General features: G+C 34.2%; 2 protein-coding genes across 4 annotated transcripts; both read right to left on the bottom strand.

Moving 5' to 3' along the window:
• Window positions 1-1,312: 1,312 nt before the first annotated feature.
• LOC132732263 (glutathione S-transferase 3, mitochondrial-like) lies at window positions 1,313-11,293 on the bottom strand. Of its 3 annotated transcripts, none has more exons than XM_060718652.1 (7): window positions 11,172-11,293; window positions 9,480-9,630; window positions 8,948-9,015; window positions 8,040-8,097; window positions 5,794-5,866; window positions 2,540-2,656; window positions 1,313-1,948 (listed from the first exon to the last, which is right to left on the bottom strand). In XM_060718652.1, exons 2-6 carry the CDS (start codon window positions 9,615-9,617, stop codon window positions 2,544-2,546), a joined length of 450 nt encoding a protein of 149 aa, XP_060574635.1. In that variant the 5' UTR covers window positions 9,618-9,630; window positions 11,172-11,293; the 3' UTR covers window positions 1,313-1,948; window positions 2,540-2,543. The 3 variants fall into 3 exon arrangements, with proteins under 3 accessions (XP_060574635.1, XP_060574637.1, XP_060574636.1); XM_060718654.1 differs by lacking the exon at window positions 11,172-11,293 and adding an exon at window positions 11,005-11,139 and having other exon boundaries at window positions 2,531-2,656; XM_060718653.1 differs by lacking the exon at window positions 11,172-11,293 and adding an exon at window positions 11,005-11,137.
• Window positions 11,294-15,816: 4,523 nt separating this feature from the next.
• On the bottom strand, window positions 15,817-21,777 carry LOC132732267 (proteoglycan 4-like). Its single transcript, XM_060718658.1, has 2 exons — window positions 21,689-21,777; window positions 15,817-21,270 (listed from the first exon to the last, which is right to left on the bottom strand). Exons 1-2 carry the CDS (start codon window positions 21,775-21,777, stop codon window positions 19,164-19,166), a joined length of 2,196 nt encoding a protein of 731 aa, XP_060574641.1. The 3' UTR covers window positions 15,817-19,163.
• Between the last annotated feature and the right edge of the window lie 281 nt (window positions 21,778-22,058).

Here is a 22,058-nt window from a genome sequence, read left to right as displayed (position 1 = left end):
TCTTATTTGTTCACCAATCTTAATAAAATGGGCAGGCCAATTTGATACAACCTTTATATTGATTTTTATTGTCATTAATAGAAAATGTTCGAGCATTTCGTAAATACCTCAGAATGAAAATTAGGTTTTGTACAACTTTAATGAAAGAATTAAATATGAATGATCTTATTTCTCATATCTCTTACTTTATTTGCTGGAAGTTTTTGAACATTTTCTTTTTTTTATTTTCAAACCTGTTGTTTAGATAAAAAATTGAATTGTTAAGATGCAACACAAAATTAAGGGAATATTAAGGTATTTGCATTATATTTATAAAAGTTTTAACTAAAACAATAACACATTTTACGGCTATACTGTTGGATACCTAAACTCAAAATTTTCAACTTGATATACCCAAAATTGATAATGGACAGTTCCAAGAATGGAAGCTGGACAAGTCCATTTTAGAAATACAGCAGGGTCAGTGTTAAAGTTTAAATTACTAAATATATATTCTACAGCTTTGAACAGTTTTAAACTTCTGTACTGGCACATATAATTTAAATAAGCAAGGTCCCGTAAATATTGTTAAAGTTCACAAACTCTTTACCATTGTAGATAACTTTTTTGCTTTCTGTTCAGATGGAAAGTCTTTGCTGTTGTTAATTTGTAGATCCTTTGCTGTACTGATTTTTACACTTCATTCAGAGAAAGAAAACATTTTGAAATATTCATTTTGATATAATTATTAAAAACCAATACTGTGAACAAACAGTATAAAAATCTTTTGTTTGTTGTTTTATTTTATGGTATTGACAACCTTTTGCTTAATAAAGCTTCCTTTGGTTTTCTTAATGTCAGAAGATTTTGTAATCTGATCTCCTTGGCTATTATGCTTTGTAATTATCAGCCCTCTGACACAATAAGGTGACATATTGAAACTACTTTCAGTCACATGATAAAATGGTAGCCTCCATGTGACACAATCTATCTAGCTAGCTTACAGAACGTCAGTGGTTCTACTCAGGTGCCCGTTCGAGTTAGCTCAGGTGAGCTAAAAAGTAACAAAATAGCATTACATTTTAAACCAAAGAACAAATGTTCAAGTTTTACAATACTCACTTTATTCAGATAAATGATAACTGAATTTTCATACAGCATGCACAAGACAAAACCATTGATTATCTATGTACAAAGTATAAGTAGGAAATGTTCTTTTTATTTAACCACTACTGGTTGATTTATAAATGATTATAAAAACAAAAACATTTTAAGTAAACTGTAAAGAAATGTGTTGGTCATCGTGAAGAATAGAAAATATCAAAACACTTGGTTCAAATTATATATGTACATGTAAATTATACATAAACACTAAGGGTCTAGTTTAAAGGCAATGATCTTGTATTTCTACATAGGGTAAATGACATGTAAAATATTATATCTCAAAGAAAACAGACAAGTCAATGGTGATGTATATTTTAGACTGCTTTTGAAAATAAATTTATTATTTTTTATCCAAACAAATACATTATGTATCAAAATTGTATAAAAATTAAAAAAAAATTGTAAAAAATTCTATACTGGTAGAAGAAAGGCAGCACAAAAAGTCAACTCCTAGTCATTTAGTTTATTTTACCAGAAAATACAAACCTAGGGTTGTAAGATCATGGAGAATACTGAGGAAAGATAAACTGTATTACTATACAAATGGCATTTGATAGAAAATCCTGTAAACCAAGTCATATACATGTATTTATAAAACAAAAATCTTTCAAAAAGATAACAATATTATACACATCACAACATATATTTCATACTAGTGATAGTTCTAAACTATATGGCTTCTACTACTAACTCTACTGAAAATTTATCATTCTTTTATTTTATATAAAAGTTTTGTCTTCTCATCTATGATAAATGAATGAATAAATTTGGTGACGCATCAACCAAAAGCTTCCCTGTCTGTCACCTGAAAAAAGGTGATAAAATCAAAAATATTTAAAAGTTTCAGGTTTAGTAACAAATAGTTGGAAAAGTAAGTTAAAATATTTGGAACTAACAAGTGGAAATGGAAAGACAGCAATAGACTTGGGCACTACTTTCTTTCACCAAAGTTTTTCTTTACAAGTTTTTTTTTTATAAAATTGTAACAATACACCAAAAAAAAAAGTTTTTTAGAGAAATAAAAAATGATAGCATTCCTGGGGCATAATGCACCTTTAATTATAGATTTAATCTACTGCTGCCTATACACGAAGCCTGATTATTGAAAATTTCAATTTATCTAAGTCCTTTATAAACAAAACCTTTAAACTTACTATTGACGGAATTCTTTATGTAAGACAAACCCATTTCAAACAGCAATAAAGAAGTTACTAAAGCAACAGTACAAAGGCAGCCCAGTCAGAACATAATTAAAGTCTACCTAATCTGTTTACAGCTCAAATTTCAATATCACTATAGTTTCAAACTAGAAATTGACAATTCAAAATTCAAAGCCAATTAAACAATTAAATGTCACTTTTATTTTTTCAATTTTTCAAAATATTACCTGTATTACCTGTTTACTTCTTGCATGGCCACCAGCCGAGTTGGTGGAAGGCCAGAGACACAACACCTCCCAGCAACACTAGTTCAGAGATATGACCAAAACCTCCCCATCTCCTTTTCTCAGGATCTACAATACCAAGTATAAACCATTAAAATACATGAAACAAGAAATTTATTTGTTTGTTTGTTTCATTTTATGCCTTTTTCCAACAGTATTTCAGTCATATAGGCGGGTAGTTTCCTAACCATCGTTCCTGGAGAGTTACACCAGTACTAGACTACCTTTCTCCGCGCTAAACTACCAAAGCATCTCCCAAGGATCGAACCCACGCCAGAGCGGTAAATGGATTAGAAGTCATCGACTCTAACCCCTCGACCACGGAGGCGGGCAAGCCTTTGTCACTATTATAGAGACAGGCATGCCCGCACTTCCATGCAATCTAATTTGAAACAAGAACTTTCTGTTAAGACGTTCAACTATTCTCAGTGGTTAAGAGTAAGAAAAGGGGTGTAACTCTGTGAAAAGGTAACTCAAGAGTTATGGGACCTGAGATTATCACAGAAAATAAGTGTGTGAAGTTTCAACTCATTCCCTTCTGTTACTGTAGTTTTGGAGACAGTTTAAATGGCACACAAAAACTTTACCAAAGTGTGATGCTGACGCCTGGGTGAGTACAATATCGCTCCCTATTCCTCGAATAGTCAAATAATGAAACTATAAGTGTAACATCATCTCAGCATCTCAGACTTTCAGACTTATAACATGCTTATAAATATTACAATTATGAATAAATTTTGAGACCAGTTTAACACTTGAAAAGTTTGAACATTAATGAGAGTAAAATTAAACTAAGTAATAATTCTTGATTTAACAACTATCATTGTTCAATGCAGGTTAAAATACATTTAATTCAGTAAACATGTATTAAAGAGTAAATAAAATATAAATGTCAAAGTTTCAAACTACACATATATAAATATGCTGGAAGGTACAGTCTGAGGTTTAAATATTTATTCATTAGTACATGTACTGTATTTTAATAAAAGCAAAAGTATCATATAAACTATGTCATCCACAGGCTAGTGTTTTAAGCATAAACCCTTCAAATCACTGCATCTAATTTGATCCTTTCATAAACATTAATGTTATTAAGTTTGATGAAGATATCCATGTTACAGTATACAATCATGAATTTTGCTAAAGGTATTGATGAAAATAATTATTACACCTACAAAGAATTAAACGCTACTTGCAGCAAATAATCAATTTTAAATAAACAAGCAATTATCATAGTATTGCAATCAATCCATAAGTCCCCTACCGGATGGAACCCCATCAACATTCTGAAGGGCCATTGGCCATTCACTAATGTTTTTATAGTAAATTTGTTGGAAAATTTCTTTAAAAGTGATCACAGGAAACAGTTTTGTTAAAAAGACAGACGGACTGAAGGACACTCTAAATTTAATATTTGAAACATCCGTTACCAAAATATAACAATTCAAAAAGCAAAATACTTAAAGAGGAGATAACTCTGGAATTAAAGATGCAATTTCATAAAAATTTTCAGGTCTTTTTGACTCATCACAAATATTGTTATATTTGCCATGTTTTAAGCCTATTTGTTGCCAAGGCAACCAATTTTTTTTTTCAAAATAAGAAGAACAGATAAGAGATGCATAATCACAAGACTGCCATCTACCCATATGTCAAGTTTCATAAAAATATTTCCAGTACTTTTTAAGTTATCACTGGATTCAGTTTATGTGTAAAATTTGCCATATTTTCAGTCTATGTGTTGCCATAGCAACAAGAATTTACAAAGAAAAAGATGTGCATAATCTCCAGACTGCCATCTACACATATTACAAGTTTCATAAAAATACTTCTATTACTTTTTGCGTTAACACTGGATCCAGTTTATGTGTACAAATTGCCATATTTTCAGTCTATTTGTTGCCATAGCAACCAGAATTTTCAATATAGGAAGAAAAGAAAAAGACGTGCATAATCTCCAGACTACCATCTACCCATATGTCAAGTTTCATAAAAATATTTCCAGTACTTTTTGCGTTATCACTGGATCCAGTTTATGTGTAAAATTTGCCATAAATTTAGCCTATTTGTTGCCATAGCAACCAGAATTTTCAACATAGGAAGAAAAGAAAAAGACGTGCATAATCTCCATACTGCCATCTATCCATATATCAAGTTTCATAAAAATATTTTCAGTTCTTTTCAAGTTATCGCGGGATCCAGTTTTGTGGACGGACGGACTGACGGACTGACAGACAGACGGACGGACAGACGGACGGAGGGTAAACCTAAAGTCCCCTCCGGTAAGCCGGTAGGGGACTAAAAACATGCAGCACAGTATAGATTGTATGTTAAAGTTCCATCTTTACTGGTGGAAAAAGACCTCAAGATACAACTATGTATTTGAGAGTAAAACTTTACACCTCATATTATTAGCAGAACACAAAAATCTTTGTAGACAATTGATGATCAAAAAGACTTTAAATGAATTTAGTTTACAATAAGACCCTGTCTTATAAGGGATCAGTCTGATAGACCCCGCCTTATAAGCAGTCAGTCTAACAGACCCCGTCTTGTAACGGATGAGTCCTATAGACCTGCCTTATAAGGGACAAGTCTTATAGACCACGCCTTATAAGGGACAAGTCTTATAGTCTTATTTATTTATAATAGACCCGCCTTATAAGGGACAAGTCTTATAGACCGCGCCTTATAAGGGACAAGTCTTATAGACCATGCCTTATAAGGGACAAGTCTTATAGACCATGCCTTATAAGGGACAAGTCTTATAGACCATGCCTTATAAGGAACAAGTCTTATAGACCACGCCTTATAAGGAACAAGTCTTATAGACCATGCCTTATAAGGGACAAGTCTTATAGACCATGCCTTATAAGGGACAAGTCTTATAGACCATGCCTTATAAGGGACAAGTCTTATAGACCATGCCTTATAAGGGACAAGTCTTATAGACCACGCCTTATAAGGGACAAGTCTTATAGACCACGTCATTTAAGCAATCAGTCTTATAGATGAGTTAATATAGTACAGTGCAACCTTTGCAGAGGAACACCCATTGAGTGACTTAGATATTGGCTGGTGATGTGAGGTGTTACTCATGAGAGGTCAATTGTTTTAGTGAAGTCTTAAACTGATACAGTCGTTGTTCATAGGTTTATTGCTCTACAGAGGTTGCACTGTCATTAAACAGCAGGGTTTATACTCACCTCCAGTGTAATATCCCATGGCATAAGCTATTCTAGCTACTAGACACACAGCACCTGCTGCAGCTGAACATTTCTGGTGGGAAGGAAAAATGAGGGAAAATGGATTACATTTGAAATTAAGCGATGATTGTCTCTGTTTATACACATATATTTAAACTGTGATAAAAGGATCTTGGTAAATTGGAAATAAATACAAAAGAAATACCCCCATGTGATGTTGGTGAGGATAGGAACCAGTTGAAGATAGGAACCACATAAAGAGGATAGGAACCAGTTGAAGATAGGAACCACATGAGGAGGATAGGAACCAGTTGAAGATAGGAACCACATAAAGAGGATAGGAACCAGTTGAAGATAGGAACTACATGAAGAGGATAGGAACCAGTTGGTGAGGATAGATACCATACAGGGATGCTCCTCAAGGATATCAAACAGTATCAAATTAAATTTAACAAGTCAGTTGAATTAAAATAATATTGAGAAAGCCTTTGGCATACTTTTAATACATTCAACTAATGATAGACTTTATACAAAAATGACTCTTTTTATCACATACACAATATGAATGTTGAGTAATAAATGGACTAAAAATTCAATCATAGTAAGTCATTTCCAATTCAAATCTTTCATATCTTTTTTTCAAAATCTTAAAAAGCTGCCCTCATTAGTATGTGATAAAAATAGCTTAACAAACTGGGGAAATGAAGTACTTGATAAGCACAAGATGGTATCCTTTCTTCATATTTATAGATGGAGGTAAATCAAGAACACTTGGAAAAAGAGGTTATTCAGAACTCAGCAAATATATTTTTTTCCCAATCTCAAATAAGAAAACAACTTTTACTGTAATAGCTTCATGGTGCACTGCTGTGCCTGGGGTTAGACGGAAAGAAACTCACAAAGGGTTTTTATTTTTATCTTATTTTAAGCAAAAGAAGTGCTTTCTAAAACAACCAATTTCGCAGTGTATCAAGGGGCTTAAAATACGTTAGATTTTATTAGCATTTCAACCGACAATATGGATCGTTAATGTTTTAATAATGATAACTCTGCCACATTTGCCGAACTCTAAAGTATCTTTATGGATAACACATATATATGTTAAGGATTTCTGAATACACATTACACATTTATTTGAAATAAGTCTAGTGTGTAAATGATTACACATTTTTATACCTCCAGTATAGTACCCTTTTGCATAAAGTATTCTCGACAGTAGGTAACATAGTCCTGCAATCCCTGATATTTTCTATAAAAACATGATTTCTTTAGCTTAAACAATATTTTTTTGTAATCTTTACATTTACATTTTAAGAACATTATAACATAACATAAATTTTACGGATAGAGAAGGAAGTTTAAAAAGCTTTTTTGAAAACTCTCTGATTACAAATCTCCATGATTTCTTTATTAAGAAAATTCAACTGAATAAATCCTGCTTCCTTTTAATAGCCTAATAGATAAACTAATGTTTAAACTGTATCTTAATATTGTTAACTGACCCGTGCCGGCACTGTACTGTCTGATCATGGTCTGCACTGTTCACTAGTCAGTCAATACAGATGTTAACTTATGTGCATTCACACTTTAGCGATTAAAGCTGCAGGCCTCAAGATGAGCAAAAACATTTCAATAACTCGAACTTGAGAAAAATGTACTAAGAGTTTAGAAAAAGTAGAACGATTCAAGTAATAATTTACATGTTATCGGCGATAAATGGTTATTTTCTAATTATGTGTAACTATATTTCTACTAACGCAGTAAGGGCAATTTTTGCATATTTTAACCTCTTTTAGTAATTAACATGGGTTGTAAGTGCCATTGATAATGTGTACATTGCTTCCTATTGGTTAATAAACAGTATTATGCTGTTGATTACATTTTTAAAATCATGAAATTAAGCATTAATCTGTAGGTGTGTTGCCTTAAATATTTTAACATTCAGAAAAAATCCCTTTAAATTTTGGAAAAAAGCTAGAACAGGTGAAGGATACCTGTACAACTGACATTTCAACCAGCTTAATGCTTTTTCTTTTACAACTAATTTAAACAAGATTTGCCATTTTCAGCTTATATTTCTTACAAAGACCACAAGTCTCTCTGTATGTTTTTTGTTTGTTTAGAATTTAAGTAACACTAACACTTTAAAGGTCATACAGCAACTTTCAGCCTTTAATGGCTGAAAACCAAGATATCCATGTATTATTTTGACAAATTAAATACTTTATCAAAGAACTTGTACTTACTGGATACTGAAGTCCGCTGGTCAACAGCAGAAACATAAATGTTGAACTGCCTTCAAGTCTGTAATTTAATAACATATTGCATTTCATGAAAATTATATAAGAATACAATGACAAAAATTATGTAAATACCAGATAACTAACTGTTCTGTTACAGGTGCTTTAAAAATCTATTCTTAATATACAAGACAATATTAACTGAATGCTGAACACAAGAAATTTTATATATCACCATCTAAATGCTAAATCGAGTGATGATATGTTAAAGTAGATGCTTCCAGATTCATGCTTATTTTAATGAAAATTTTGAACATTTTAGTACATTTTCCTCAAGTTTGATTCTAAATGTGCAAACCAAATGAGCCGCATCACAACAAAACCAACAAAATGCATTTGCGCCCAGCATGGATCCAAACGGTTAAACCAGCCTGCGCATCTGCGCAGTCTGATCAGGATCCATGCTGTTCACTTACCAACTCTTTTACAAGTAGAGAAACTGATCGAGAACAGCATGGATCCTGATCAGACTGCGCGGACGCGCAGGCTGGTCTGGATCCATGCTGGTCGCATACCCATTATGTTGGTTTTGTCATGACGCGGCTCAAATGTCAGTGCAGCTTTATTTTTTAATTAGTTATCACTAGGACATGTGATGTTGAACAATTTTGGCAAATCTTTGGTGTTACAAACATAAAGCAACGCCAGCGGTCAAAAGAACATCACCTGCTATTGCTAAGAGATTCATAGACTCCAGTAGTTCAAACCAATTTAGTCACCTCTTACTATAACTCAGGGATAAACGGTGGCTGCAATTCTGATGACTCAATCCTTAAAGGCAATTCCTCAGCCACAAGGAAAAATTGATACCAATTTGACCTCAATATAATTTATGGTAAAAATAAAATTCTTACGTGTTTTGATGTGCCCTCTGAATACAGTTAAAGACATGGTTTGGTTCTGGATGATACAACTGTGGGTACTAAAATATACAATGAAAATTTGATAAACCTCAAACCTCTTTTCTGCTACAGGTAACAGGTTAAAGGTAATATAAATTTATTATCTAAGTCAATACAGATAGCTATTATTATCTTACCGAAAATAGTGGCATCCATGGCCAAGTGACTTAAAACTACTTGCCCCTCACTTCTGTGGGTTCAAATCCCGCCAGGAACTTTAGTTTCTTTGATATCGGAAGCTGTCCAGCTAGTTTATGATATATTTGTGGTTCTATTTGGGTGCTTTCAGATTTCCATAAATCTTTTTTAAATCAAGAAACAATTTTTTCTATCAGTCACTGTGTGTGTCATATATTTATTAATTATATATTTACATGTATAAGCCAAAGTATACTCAAAAACTATAATAATACATATGCAAAATAACACATCTTAATAAAAAATAATATATTAAATCACCTTGACATCATATTGTTTTCATTACCTTGACTTCATATTGTTTTCTGGCCCGTCCAACATTAATGGCCATCCACATGTTAACAAAAACACTGCCAACACCTGTCAACACTACATAGCCATAATCTTCTGGTAAACTCTCTACAAACTTGGACATACCGGCCATTGTTATATGTTAGCTGAAAAACAATACTTTAATATGTGATAACAATTAATAAACAGAAATACAAAACTAATAAAAGTTAATGAAAAATTCTTTCAATTTCATGCTCAATAAAAAAAATCTCAGTTAAATTATCAATTTAAAATATAAACAGCTATCTATTACAGTTATTGCCTATCCACCATACTGGTTAAGTTTGGCTTAAATTTAGGAAAATTTAGATAATTCAGAAAGCCGATGTGCATGGAAAAATATTTTGTTCAAAAACATTTCATTTTAAACTTATGTAAATATGTACTTGTAGTCTTACTCTTTTACTTCAATCTTTTTACTTTTCTTGAAATCTTATTACACTTTTTTCAAGTTTGATTTTTTTGACATATTTTAGCTATTAAAAATCTGGAGGCATGCAGTTTTAAATGCTTGCAGTCAATTAGCCTATCAGATTTAGCACATATTATGATGAGTGAGACTAAAAGCAGGATTGGAGCACCACACTAAATACCATATTCCGGTACATACCGGACAAGACGCTTGAATGATTAAATGCTTAAATCTCGCCTTTTCACCTTACAGAATGAACTTTAAAACGTCTAATTCATCTTTTCAAACCAATTTATATATGATAATGAATGAATTATGTAAGAATCGCCGAAAAAAAGATATTTGTTCATATTGTGAACATGATTTCTGCAAGCGTCTAGAGGTAATGCTCCGATCCTGTATTGAGCTAAATCTTAATATGATGGCCATTTGTTTAACAGCTGTATAAGGAATATAATTAAATAAAAGGATTTTTGTGTTAATTTAAAGGACTAGACTTACCAACTTTATAAACTGATATTACATACATGTAGGGCTAACATTGTATAAGTAAAAGCCCTAGTGCACAATTTATTGGGCTACTGTAGGACTAGCTTGTCATAAATCATAATCAGAATTTATTGCTGAGCTGAGTATCATGTAGATGTACATATGACTATGTACATGTACATGTAGCTCAAGGGAAAGCCATTATCAGATTTTTTCCTTGAATAAGAAAAATACATGTATGTTCCTTAAAAATTATTGCTTTATACTAATTAGTCGCAGGCATAGAATCAAGGAGTGTGTTTTTAAACGTAAAGCTTCCTACCCATGCAAACTGAAATAATGTCCGTAATTCAATATTGATACAGTTCTGTATGTAGGGTCTATAAACTGATAAAAGATACTTGTAAATTAGTCATTTATACAGTGTCAAAGTCCACACCAAATTTTAATTCGCATTTAGAGCATAGGTACTAACTTTCTCTGTACATAGAGAAAGATGTTGTTAAACCATTCATGAATATCTACATCAATATGGAAATCTTTGAAATTGTCCATTAATATTTTAGTAAAACCTTACCTTGAACAGTGTTGAAACCGAAAGTAGAGAATTATTACTATTAGGAAATTTCCTCTTTAAAAAATACAAGTATAACGCTGATAACTGCTTTGTAACACTTCTTTGAACGAAAATAATTATTAAGATATATTCTATAGTTACTCACGTACGTGATGACAATGACATACCTGTTAAATTATGCAATTTAGACGAGCTATTACAAATATTGAAGGTCACTCCAAACACAAAATATATAACGGAAGTGATATGCCGGGCACGTTGAAATAAAAAATTACGAATGTGAATAATTTCAGCGTCATCGTCTTTTCATATGCATCAGTATTCAAATTTAACGTATAAATGCTTATAAAATTGTTAAATTTTACCCATTCTGCAATATATGTAGCGGAGGTAGAGGATGTATTCAGCGGAGATTTAAATTCTGTGCGTCTGTGCGTCCGTACAACTAGCTTGAACGTTTGGGGGGGGGGGTCAACTCAACGTCAAAGTCACGTAATTTCTATTGAATCTATAGAATGGCCCATGGTTAAAATCGACTAAAGCAAGATTGATACAGAGATGTAGATAACAGATAACAGAGATAAGCAGCTCCTATATATACTCCATTGAAATATCACCCATGCCACGGATTTATTGTTGTTGTTGTTTTCTATTTCAGAAGGCCACATTGGAAATAAGATATATATGATTGTTATTGTATGTTCTTAATGTGTAACCTTCTTTAAATAAAGATATTATTATTATTATTATTATTATTATTATAAATCCGTGCTCATGCCTATCAAAAAAGTGAATAATTAGGCATTTTAATTATAGCAAATAAAACTTAATTAAAGGATGTACATTTGATCCTTTTATGATACCCGCAATTTGAAAGTTTAATCTTGTATCTATTGCTGTAGGTTAAAATATTGGTAACTTTCATTGCATTTCACTTAGAAAAACATAGCAGAACATTCCCACTGAGCAAGTTTTTTCGTCACATGAATAGTTTAATTTGTAACAAAAATAATGAGTAGTTCTCTTTAAATATTGATGTACATCATTTATTTAAATGGGAACTGTAAATGTTTTACATGCAGCCATAGACAAATGCATAAGCTTTCAGAAAATGTATTATTTTACTGATTTTGATATCAGGTTAATAAGTTTTACTTGCTGCATGTTTTAAGTTTAGCAAGCACGCGTGATATTTTAACTGGCTAGGAAGTTGCCTATCTCTGTTATCTATGTCTCTGATTGATATTAAAACATTTTTGTTACATTAAGCACCTTATCGGGTAAAATTCTGTTATAATCAACAATTACTATACATTATAACATTATAACGTTATCTATGTCTCTGCTACAATGCCGCCTTTCATGCTCTCCTATTTCTGTTGAATGTTGAAGTACCTGTGTAAAGGCTAAACATTCATCTACATCTACATCTGTACGTTAAACTGTCAAACTTGACATTTCTTTAACGGTGCGCAAGAAAATAGAATAAAGAGAAATAAAAATAGGATAGAAAGAAAAAGGACACGGACACAGTTTTTGCTAGATAGAAATTAAAAAGAAAAGAAGTAGCAGAAAATAGTTGTACACAGTTACTTTTCAACCATCTAGGCAAGACCAATCCAGCTTCCGTGGCGACCTGCTGGCATAGCTCAAGAACTTCATTTGGCGGTACTTCGTAACTGTGCATGTAAAAAGTCCCCTTAGAAGGTTAGTTTAGAAAGTTCATTCTTGAAGGATGCCAAAGAATGAGCCTCGACAACAGGTGCTGACAGGTTGTTCAACAGAGAAATATACAACGAGGAAAGAAGCTGAACTTAATTACATCAGTGGGCGTTGAATATTGCAGGATTCGGGTACTGTGTGGCGACCTTGGTCTGAGTTTAGATGGTGTTAAGAATTTGCCTTGATCTATCTCCACAAGTTGATTGATGATTTTGTAGAACATAATGAGTTGGATCTTTTGACGACGTGTTTCCAATGTTTCCCAGTTTAGATGTTGTAGCATATCTGAGACGCTGCTCGTATTATGGTACTTGTTTGTAATGAAGCGTGCTGCTCTTCGCTGTACCATTTCTACTTTATGTATTAGGTTTTTGTGATAGGGGTTCCAAATAGTGCAGCAGTATTCTAAGTTAGATCGAACAAGAGATATGCAGGCGCTTGTCTTAGTTTCACGGCTTGTGTTTCTGAGGTTACGTTTTAGGAAGCCTAGCATGTTGTTAGCTTTTGGTTAACATTGGTTGAGAGTGCATATATATTTTTGAGGGAAGACGTCTTGTATGGAGTTAGCATACTTACAAACTGTTTCCTTGCATAAAATATCTTCCCAGCTTACTGTAAGTATAGAATATTTCGTTACTTCATATAGTAACTTGATGCCGTACCTGGCGAATACATGTATTTCCAATGCTGTAACGGCTTTTAAAATGTTTCTTTTACACATCTTTTCGTATTATCCGACTGTACAAAGTAGACGGTCTATCGTTGGACCAAATACATTTTCTTTTTATCCAATTATAATTTATAATTTTACAAATGATTTTTGTCATGCCGCTTTGCGTACCGTCAAGACACTCCTTTTTCATGGAGGTTTTCACTCACTTACATATCGAGTAATGTGCATGCACTACATCCTTTTTTCACAGAAAGTATTCATGGATTGCTACTTTAGTGTGTGTAATTGAGTTTATTTGTACTCACCACCGGTTGCCCATATATGGGCGAGTTCTCCAGAAAGGTTTTATTTGGAGGATAGTGCAAGATACAGTGACAGAAAGATACCCCAATTCTAAAGCTTCTCTTGGTTCTTTAGCGTGCCAAGTGTTTAAAGCAGCACGCCTCCAGATTCATGCTAATTTTCATGAAAATTTTGAAAATGTACGGCATTTGAATGTGTAATATTGTGAAGTAACCAAACGGAAGCAATTTACACATTATCAATGGCACTTACAAACGCGTAAATTACCAAAAAGTGGTCAAAATAGGCATACATTTGTATTTGAAATAGCCTTTACTGCGTTAGTAACGCAGTAGAAACATAGCTGTAAATACTGTAAAATCAGTCATTAATCGCACATAATATGTAAAATATTACTTGAATCTTGGAACTTTTTACTTTTTCTTACATCTTAGTACATTTTTCCCAATTTTGATTTTATTGAAATAGTTTGACTCATCTGCAGGCATGTAGATTTAAGCACTCATACACGGGACCTAGATTTAAAGGCTCATTCGAAAGACTGATTAGTAATTTTAGTTGGCCAGCCCGGGAATCGAGCCCGCAATGTCGAAATTACAAGTCTCGCGCTCTAACCAATTTGGCTATGCGGGCTGGCTGCAACTTTAGCTAGGCAGTCAGTGCTCTATATAATAAACGCGCGAAGAGCGAAGAGCGAAGAGCGATTCTCATGTAACGCAAAAGATTATCCGTCACATCACAAAAATAACATTAACTGTTGTCAAACTTATTAGTAATTACTAGTAATGTGGTTGAAAAAACGAGTTTATTATTATTATTTTTGTTTGTTTTTTTCTTTTTAAATAATTTTAGAATATCTAAAAGCATGTTGTCAGGGTTAATTTTAAATTTGCTATAACAAACGAACAAGTCGAGTGGCCCATCAAAAGCACGTTCCTGCCATTGAATTTGGGGATGGAAGGTGGGGATGTTGGGGGAGAGATCCATACATCCAGACATGTTTACTAAAACGAAACTAGTTTATCTTTTAATTAGTACATGAATGTGTAAATGTAATTTCGAAAAACTATCAAGCCTATGTAGCCACAACATGCCGTTAGACTCAAGTCCCGGCCTCTGCTATTTTGGGCTCAGACCAGATTGATATGCTTAAGCTAATACGTATCTGAGACAGCAGATTTTATTACCACAGGCATTTTCGGACTCTCAATTCGGAGTGGAGAAATTATAGAAACAGTGTAAGCCCGTATTATAGACCCAATACTGGCTTTAAAAGTGGCGCGGCCATGGCCAAAGCGGCCTTGCAATAATCAATTTTAGATTTGATTTAAAGCTTCAGTCATTTGTAACCCTTGTCAATTGCAATGGTAGAATATCAGAGACGCTGACTTTGAAATCAGTCTTGGAAAAACAGAAATGAAGAAGTATTTTTACTTGCATCTAAAATACTAAATCAATATATTTTTACTTTGTGCCAAAACGCAACAGATGCAAAATATGGTTCAGGTGTTTGGCCAATAAGTTCATTTTTGGAAACTATAGCATGACACAAACTTGTAAATGTGAAATGAAAATTAAAGCAATTCTTGGGCATAATGCATGGCCTTTTAAGTTACTCTAAGAGTATTGCTCAAAGTACAACTCACTTCATGAACTAAACAGTACACGTACATAGCCATTGCTATCTAACTGTATAGTATAAGTCATACAGAAAGTTTTTGTGCCATTCGTGTTTTCGCCCCGCGACCCCGCCATTTTAACCTGTTAACTTTCGACTTTTCGCTTGGCGGGGTCGCGGGGCGAAAACACGAATGGCACAAATCAGCCACCATGCATTACTTAGCAAAACTCAAATCCGTGAACATTACTCATTTAACGTCATGTTCTTATGAGTTATTTCATATTTATTTATCATTACCGCAAATTAAAAACAAAGGAAATGCAAACATTTAGATATTAAGTTTTAGCGAACTTATACATGTACTTAAACTTAAATGCATGCAGGCATAATTCTCCGAATATGATAATTACTGACACTCCTATCTCAAAAGAACGCATTTTAAAAAAATGTCTTAAAAACAAAAATGTCTTAAAAACAAAAATGATGAACCAAATTATCATGTACAGAAATAATTTATTTTAATATAAGTACATATACATGTATATATGTATCGTGTGTTCAACAGGAAATACATGCTATAATGTTATAAGCAATTGCAAGAAACTATGAACATGTTCCCGGAAGTAACACTAGTAAATAAACAATAATAATTCATCCGATAACGTATTATATTACTGTATAAAAAATATGATTTTTTAAAAACACATAGTTAAAACAGTACGAAAAATTGAACAAACTGTGGCAAACCTATACACGTCAGTATAGATATTTAAATCATTATAGTTGAGGTTCAAACTCTTATCCTACTTAAACCAAACGCGATTAGTCTTTTACCACCATTGCAGGGCAAGACCAGCCTGAACATTCGCGCAGTCTGATCAGGCTCTCTGTAGATAATATTTGTACCTTTTGAAATTAAAATACCCTGAAATTCGAGTGACCTGTTCTAAATTAAAAAAAAACAACAGGGACATCCTTTGCGCAATTACAACGGCATGTGTATGCTTCCTTCTTATACATGTATAATCCCTAAACGCAAATAGAACTCCTGTTAATCAACTGAGTAAAATAATTAAAATTTTGAACGTGGATTATGGAACTTGAATTACAAACGAGAGGATAAATTATATCGAATGTGATAAGTGAAATGTGAGTGTGTTTGGGTTAGTTTACCCTCGCCACCGAAAAGAGACCGTATGAGTGATGCATATACATATCGGTACATGTATCAGTGAAAATGTTTGCATACATTTTATGCACTCAACCAGAATTTAAGCCATTCAAAGTATCTAAGCCAATCAGAATCTAAGACATCAGAATCTTAGCCAATAAGAATCTTAGACAGTCGCAATCTGAGCCAATCAGAATCTTAGACAGTCGCAATCTGAGCCAATCAGAATCTAAGACAATCGGAATCTTAGCCAATCAGAATCTAAGACAACTAGACTCTAAGACAATCAAAATCTTAGCTAATCATAAAGTTATCCAATAAGAATATAAGACATCAGAATCTTAGCCAATAAGAATCTTAGACAGTCGCAATCTGAGCCAATCAGAATCTAAGACAGTCGCAATCTGAGCCAATCAGAATCTAAGACAATCGGAATCTTAGCCAATCAGAATCTAAGACAACCAGACTCTAAGACAATCAGAATCTTAGCTAATCATAAAGTTATCCAATAAGAATCTAAGACAATTAGAATCTATGCCAATCAAGATATATGTCAATCAGAATCTTAGGCAATCAGAATCTAAGCCATTGAGAATCACATGTTTTTCGCATTTGAGGGATGAATCAAATTCATGTACTTGATTGGTTAAGAGTAATTTGGAAGTATTTGAATGTCAAGTTTTTCTGTTAACCATTATTAAAATGAATTACGGCTTTAACATTTTAAGGCGACCTTCTTGCAGCGTTTGTTTAATGCTTCAGTAATATCTAAAAATAATTTTTCTTTACTTTTCATTTCATTCTCTCTTTTTTCTTTCATCCAATACTGAATGCCACAATATCCTACAAAATTAGGGCAAGCAGTGTGACAAATGGGATGTGTTTTACCAGTTACATCTAGATGATATCATATGAATAGTAAAGCCAAAATGAACCAAAATATATTTCAAAAATTAAAGGCACATTATGTCTCAGAAACGGACAAATTTTTAATCCTTTAGAAAGGGCAAATATGAAATTTATAACATTGAAAAAATGATTTAGGAGCAAGTCAGATGCTTACAGCCTGAAGAAAATATCGGTAAATGTAAAATAATGTGTCATAAAAGTAGCAAATTGTAAACAAAGTAGTATTTTGACTTCCATACAAAATACTAAAATTACTATAACTGTACAAACTGCCAAAAAGCAGCAGATGAAAAATGGTTGAAGCACTTAGCCAACAAATAGCTATAAAAACATTTCTGTGGCATAATGGACCTTTATCGATTCTGTGACAGTGTTGCTATTTCTATTTATTCGTGGATTTAACAAAAAATAGCAAAAGCAAATGAAAATAAAAAACAAAAAATAATGATTAAAAATAAGATAAAATAAATCTGAATAACTCGAACTGTTCAGTGAACAACAAGTGAACATCTATAAATGTTATTATATATATAACTATTTTAATATATATCTGTATAAAACAAAATACAAAATATATGTTAAATGATAATTTTAACTAAGTGAAGCTATCGTAAGTGCATGTAATAAAAATGATACTATGTAAAGTCTATTTCCCCTACCGGACCCCACCCCACAATTTACTACAGTTTTTACAGCCCAGCTGAACTGTAAAAAGCACTGTAACACATAAATCTTCTATATCAAAAGTTATTTTCGTGTTGAAATTGAGTATTTTTTTTTAAATATTTGCTCTTATTTTCTAATAATGCATTTTTTTTTCTAGCAATAATTATTTTTATATTCTTGTACAATGACGTCACAAATCTATCAAGGGGAGGCAATTGATGTGGGTAATTGTATCAGCTTTAAGCAACTTTATCAAATCATTAATTACTTCACCATAAAATAAATTTCATCTTTCGTAAACCATAAAATATTTTATATTTCGTAAATCGTATGCAATATTCAAATAACGAATTCTTGTCTAAATAATTATGCAATCATTTCATTCAAAATTTATGATCTTTCAATTTCTAATATATGATTTCACTAAATGATCTACCAACCGTGCAAAAATCATTATTGAACAGTGAGTATTTGAACATTGTGCATATTCATGGTAATGCCCCTATATCCATATAAAGTCAGATGTGCATTCTTGTGTACAGTTGGGCCAGACTCTGTACTATAAGCCATTCAGATTTGTAATTTTGGGATTTAACTCACTACGGTGTTAGGGCAGTCTACATGTGAACGTTTGCAGAAATCATGATCACAAAGTAGAAAAATATAGCATTTTTCGCCGATTCGTACAGTTTTCATTCATTTCGTATATAAATCGGTGTGAAAAGATAAATAAGACGTATTAAAATGCATTTTTGGTGGTTGAAAAAGGCCAGAGTTTAGCATTTGATAATTCAAGGGCCTGGTCCGGTTCATACCAGAATACGGAATTTAATGTGGTGCTCTAACACTCGTAGTTTGTAAGTGAAACCTCTTGTATCAGATACACCAAGGCCAGTTAAAAAAAGGGAAACATAGATGTTCACAATCAGCACTGGAACAGTTTAAAAACTAATTTGTGAATTATAAATTGATATAACAATAGTTGATTATTAAAGCATTGACAGTATAAAATAGAATAAAATTCATATAAAAAATTCAATTGTACAATCATCTATATTCCAGATAGTTTGTGTTTTTGTATTTTTTAAACAAAGTTAACTACTTGTTGATCCCTCCCGTCTTCCATATGTATAGGAGCTAGGACCTCTGTGTGTGTGCCGAAATTCTTCATTGATGTGTCTGCTAAAACCTCTTTCGTTCATGAACTGCTTGGTCCGGAAGTCACGTGGTTGTCCATAAAGTCTATATCCGCCTGCGTCTGTGGTGTAATCCCATCCTGAACGATAACGGTCTTCACCACCGGCATCAGACCAGGCGTAACGACGGAGGCCACGTGGCTGAGGCTGTGATCTGCTGACAACATAAGATCCACGCATTTCTGTCGGCCTGTATTGGTAATGGTAATTGTAAGCCGAAGGATGTTGTCTAGTTTCCGAGACCCCGTATGTTTTCCTCAGCACCGGTTTTTCGACCACAATTGTCTGTGGTTTAGGAAGTGGTTGTTCGGGCATATCGACATAAACCGGCTTTTCTATGATGATAGGCTTAGGTACAGGAGGACGTGGTCGTGGTCTAAACACCGGCTTCTCAACAACAATCCTTTGCGGCTCAACTTTAGGCCAAGGGGGAGGGTCCACGTACACAATTTTCTCAATGATGATTGGATCAGGTTGCGGTGGGGGCGGGCCAGGATCTCTCATTACAAGTTTCTCGACGACAATGCGCTGGGGTTCTGGTTTTGGCCATCTTGGTGGTGGTACTTCCACCGGTTTCTCGATGATAATTGGTTTAGGGGGAGGTGGTGGCGGGCCCGGGTCACTTATGATTGGTTTTTCAACAACAATTCTTTGTGCTTCTTGTTTAGGGTATGGTGGTGCATCAATATAAACATTTTTTGTTTCTATGATAGGTGTTGGAGGTCTTGGAGCCGGCTTTGGGGCATTAAAGCATGGCTTCTCAACAACTATTCTGTGGGGTTTCTGTTCCGGATATTCTGGGGGATCAATATAAACTTCCCTCTGTTCTATTATAGGCGGAGGAGCGGGGGGCGCAGGACCGATTTCCCTCATGACCGGCGTGTCGACAATAATCTTCTGAGGAGCTCGTTCTGGCCAAGCAGGTGGGTCAATATAAACAGGATTTTCTTGGATGATCGGAGCTGGTGGAGTGGGTGGCTGAGGCCAATCCCTAACTACCGGCTTATCGACAACTATGACTTGAGGATCCTGTTTTGGAGGTTCAGGTAGATCCACAAAGACTTCATTCTCAACCACCTTCGGAGCTGGGGGATCTGGCCAGTGCATCTCTTTGAAGACTGGTTTATCTACGTATATAATTTGTTGTTCCATCTTAGGTAGTGGCGGAGGCTCGATAACAACTGGTCTCTCTATGATTTTAGGTGGAGGAATTTCGATCGGAGGTGCAGGCTTTATTATGGGTTTATCGACATATATCGTCTGCTGCGGAGGTGGTGTTGGTGGTCTCATATGCTCAACATTCGACTTGATAAATACCGTTTCCGACTCCGGTACAGGTGGTGGTGTTTGTGACCTTACCTCGCTAGCTTTTACGTAGTATGTATTGCCATCCATCGTTATGTTTGCGTCGGTATAATTCCGAGTTGACACGCGCCCTGTGCGTTTCATCGAGGTGTTATCAACGGTAGTGACGTATGTTTTTGTGTCAGCGTTGTACTGTCGCGTATCATAATCTTCCTGGTACATGTAGATTTTTCTGGTATCCACTCTTTTTTCGGCGTTTGATTGGTTAAGTCGTAGCGTACGATCAAACTCACTGGATCGATCAATGAAGAATTTCATTGCCCCCGTTTCATTATATCCCTTGGTGAACGCAGTATGCGCAGTTTGTGTGGCATTAACAAGGTGAAGAGCGTCACGAGTAGAATTACAGATGAACATGTGACATTGTAGATCATCTTCCATGGTATGTCGCATCACCGTAGAAAAAATGGCGGGGTGATCTGAGTCCGGCTCTATCGCTGTTATAACGGAATGGACAGGTACAAACTTCATGTTAGATGAACCAGAAGCATCCTCAACGCATCTCACTGCAGCACAAATTGATAAAGTTCTTATCGGCAAGCTAAATTCCGGTTTGGCGTCATTTGAATATTGAACAAACAATTCGTTCGGTGTGACGGTGATAGTGACGTCATACCCCTCAACAGACTTCAAGTTTCCCCTGTAGCGGAAATTTCAAGAGAATACTTTACACAAATATAGTTTAAAATGTCGGTATTTAAAGACGTTTTGAGTATTTAAAATTCTTTGGCATCAAAATGGTTTGAAGCTTTATTGTTGACAAGCGCAGTAAACAATTTTCTATCAACATTACTTTCAAATGCTTCGATAGAAAAAATAATATAACAGGAACAATGAAAAATATTTTATGTGACGGTGAACAACCGATTACTGATGAAAAATGAGTTTTTACTGTGGGGTAACTCGGTAGGTAGGACTGCGGAACGATATTCCAATCATCAAGGGTTCGAGTTCCTGGACCGGCGTTGCTAATCTTCTCTCAGTGAATCGTCTGGCCAAGCAGGTGATCAATAATAAATTAAGATTTTTGAGATGAGCTGGTGAAGTGGGTGGCTAGCCAATCCTTAACGTCCGGCTTATCGACAACTATGACTTGAGATCCTGTTTTAAGGGGTTCAGGTAGTTCCACAAACTCATTCTCAACCATCCTTCGAGCTAGGGTATCTGCCAGCTGGACCCTTTGAAGACTGGTTTATCACGTATATAATTTCGTTGTTCATCTTAGGAATGCGCAGGTCGATATACTAACGGTCTTTATGCAAATTTAGGTGAGAATTTCGATCGGAGGTGCCGGTCGTTTTTGATTGTTTATGACTATATCGTCTGCGCGGAGCGGTGTGTGGTCTATATGCTCAACATTCGAAACTGATAAATACGTCGACTCGTAGGTGTGGTGTTTGTGACCTTACCTTCGCTACTTTACATAAG

The sequence above is a fragment of the Ruditapes philippinarum genome, unplaced genomic scaffold (assembly GCF_026571515.1).
Source record: "Ruditapes philippinarum isolate M1 unplaced genomic scaffold, ASM2657151v2 ctg504_1_1_1_1, whole genome shotgun sequence".
Taxonomy (NCBI): Eukaryota; Metazoa; Mollusca; class Bivalvia; order Venerida; family Veneridae; genus Ruditapes; species Ruditapes philippinarum.
Note: the sequence above shows the minus strand (reverse complement) of the source record. Positions and strands in the feature narration are given on the sequence as shown.

Bases quoted from the DNA above. Each gene is read 5' to 3' on its own strand.
- LOC132732263 (XM_060718652.1), bottom strand. From the start codon at position 9,617: ATGGCCGGTATGTCCAAGTTTGTAGAGAGTTTACCAGAAGATTATGGC. The intron at 5,867-8,039 runs GTAAGTACAAGT...CCTTCCCACCAG, and splicing joins CCAGCGGACTTCAGTATCCA to AAATGTTCAGCTGCAGCAGG. The intron at 2,657-5,793 runs GTGAGTATAAAC...TTGGTATTGTAG, and splicing joins CATGGGATATTACACTGGAG to ATCCTGAGAAAAGGAGATGG.
- LOC132732267 (XM_060718658.1), bottom strand. From the start codon at position 21,777: ATGGTTGAGAATGAGTTTGTGGAACTACCTGAACCCCTTAAAACAGGA. The intron at 21,271-21,688 runs GCTAGCCACCCA...TTTCCGCTACAG, and splicing joins AAGCCGGACGTTAAGGATTG to GGGAAACTTGAAGTCTGTTG.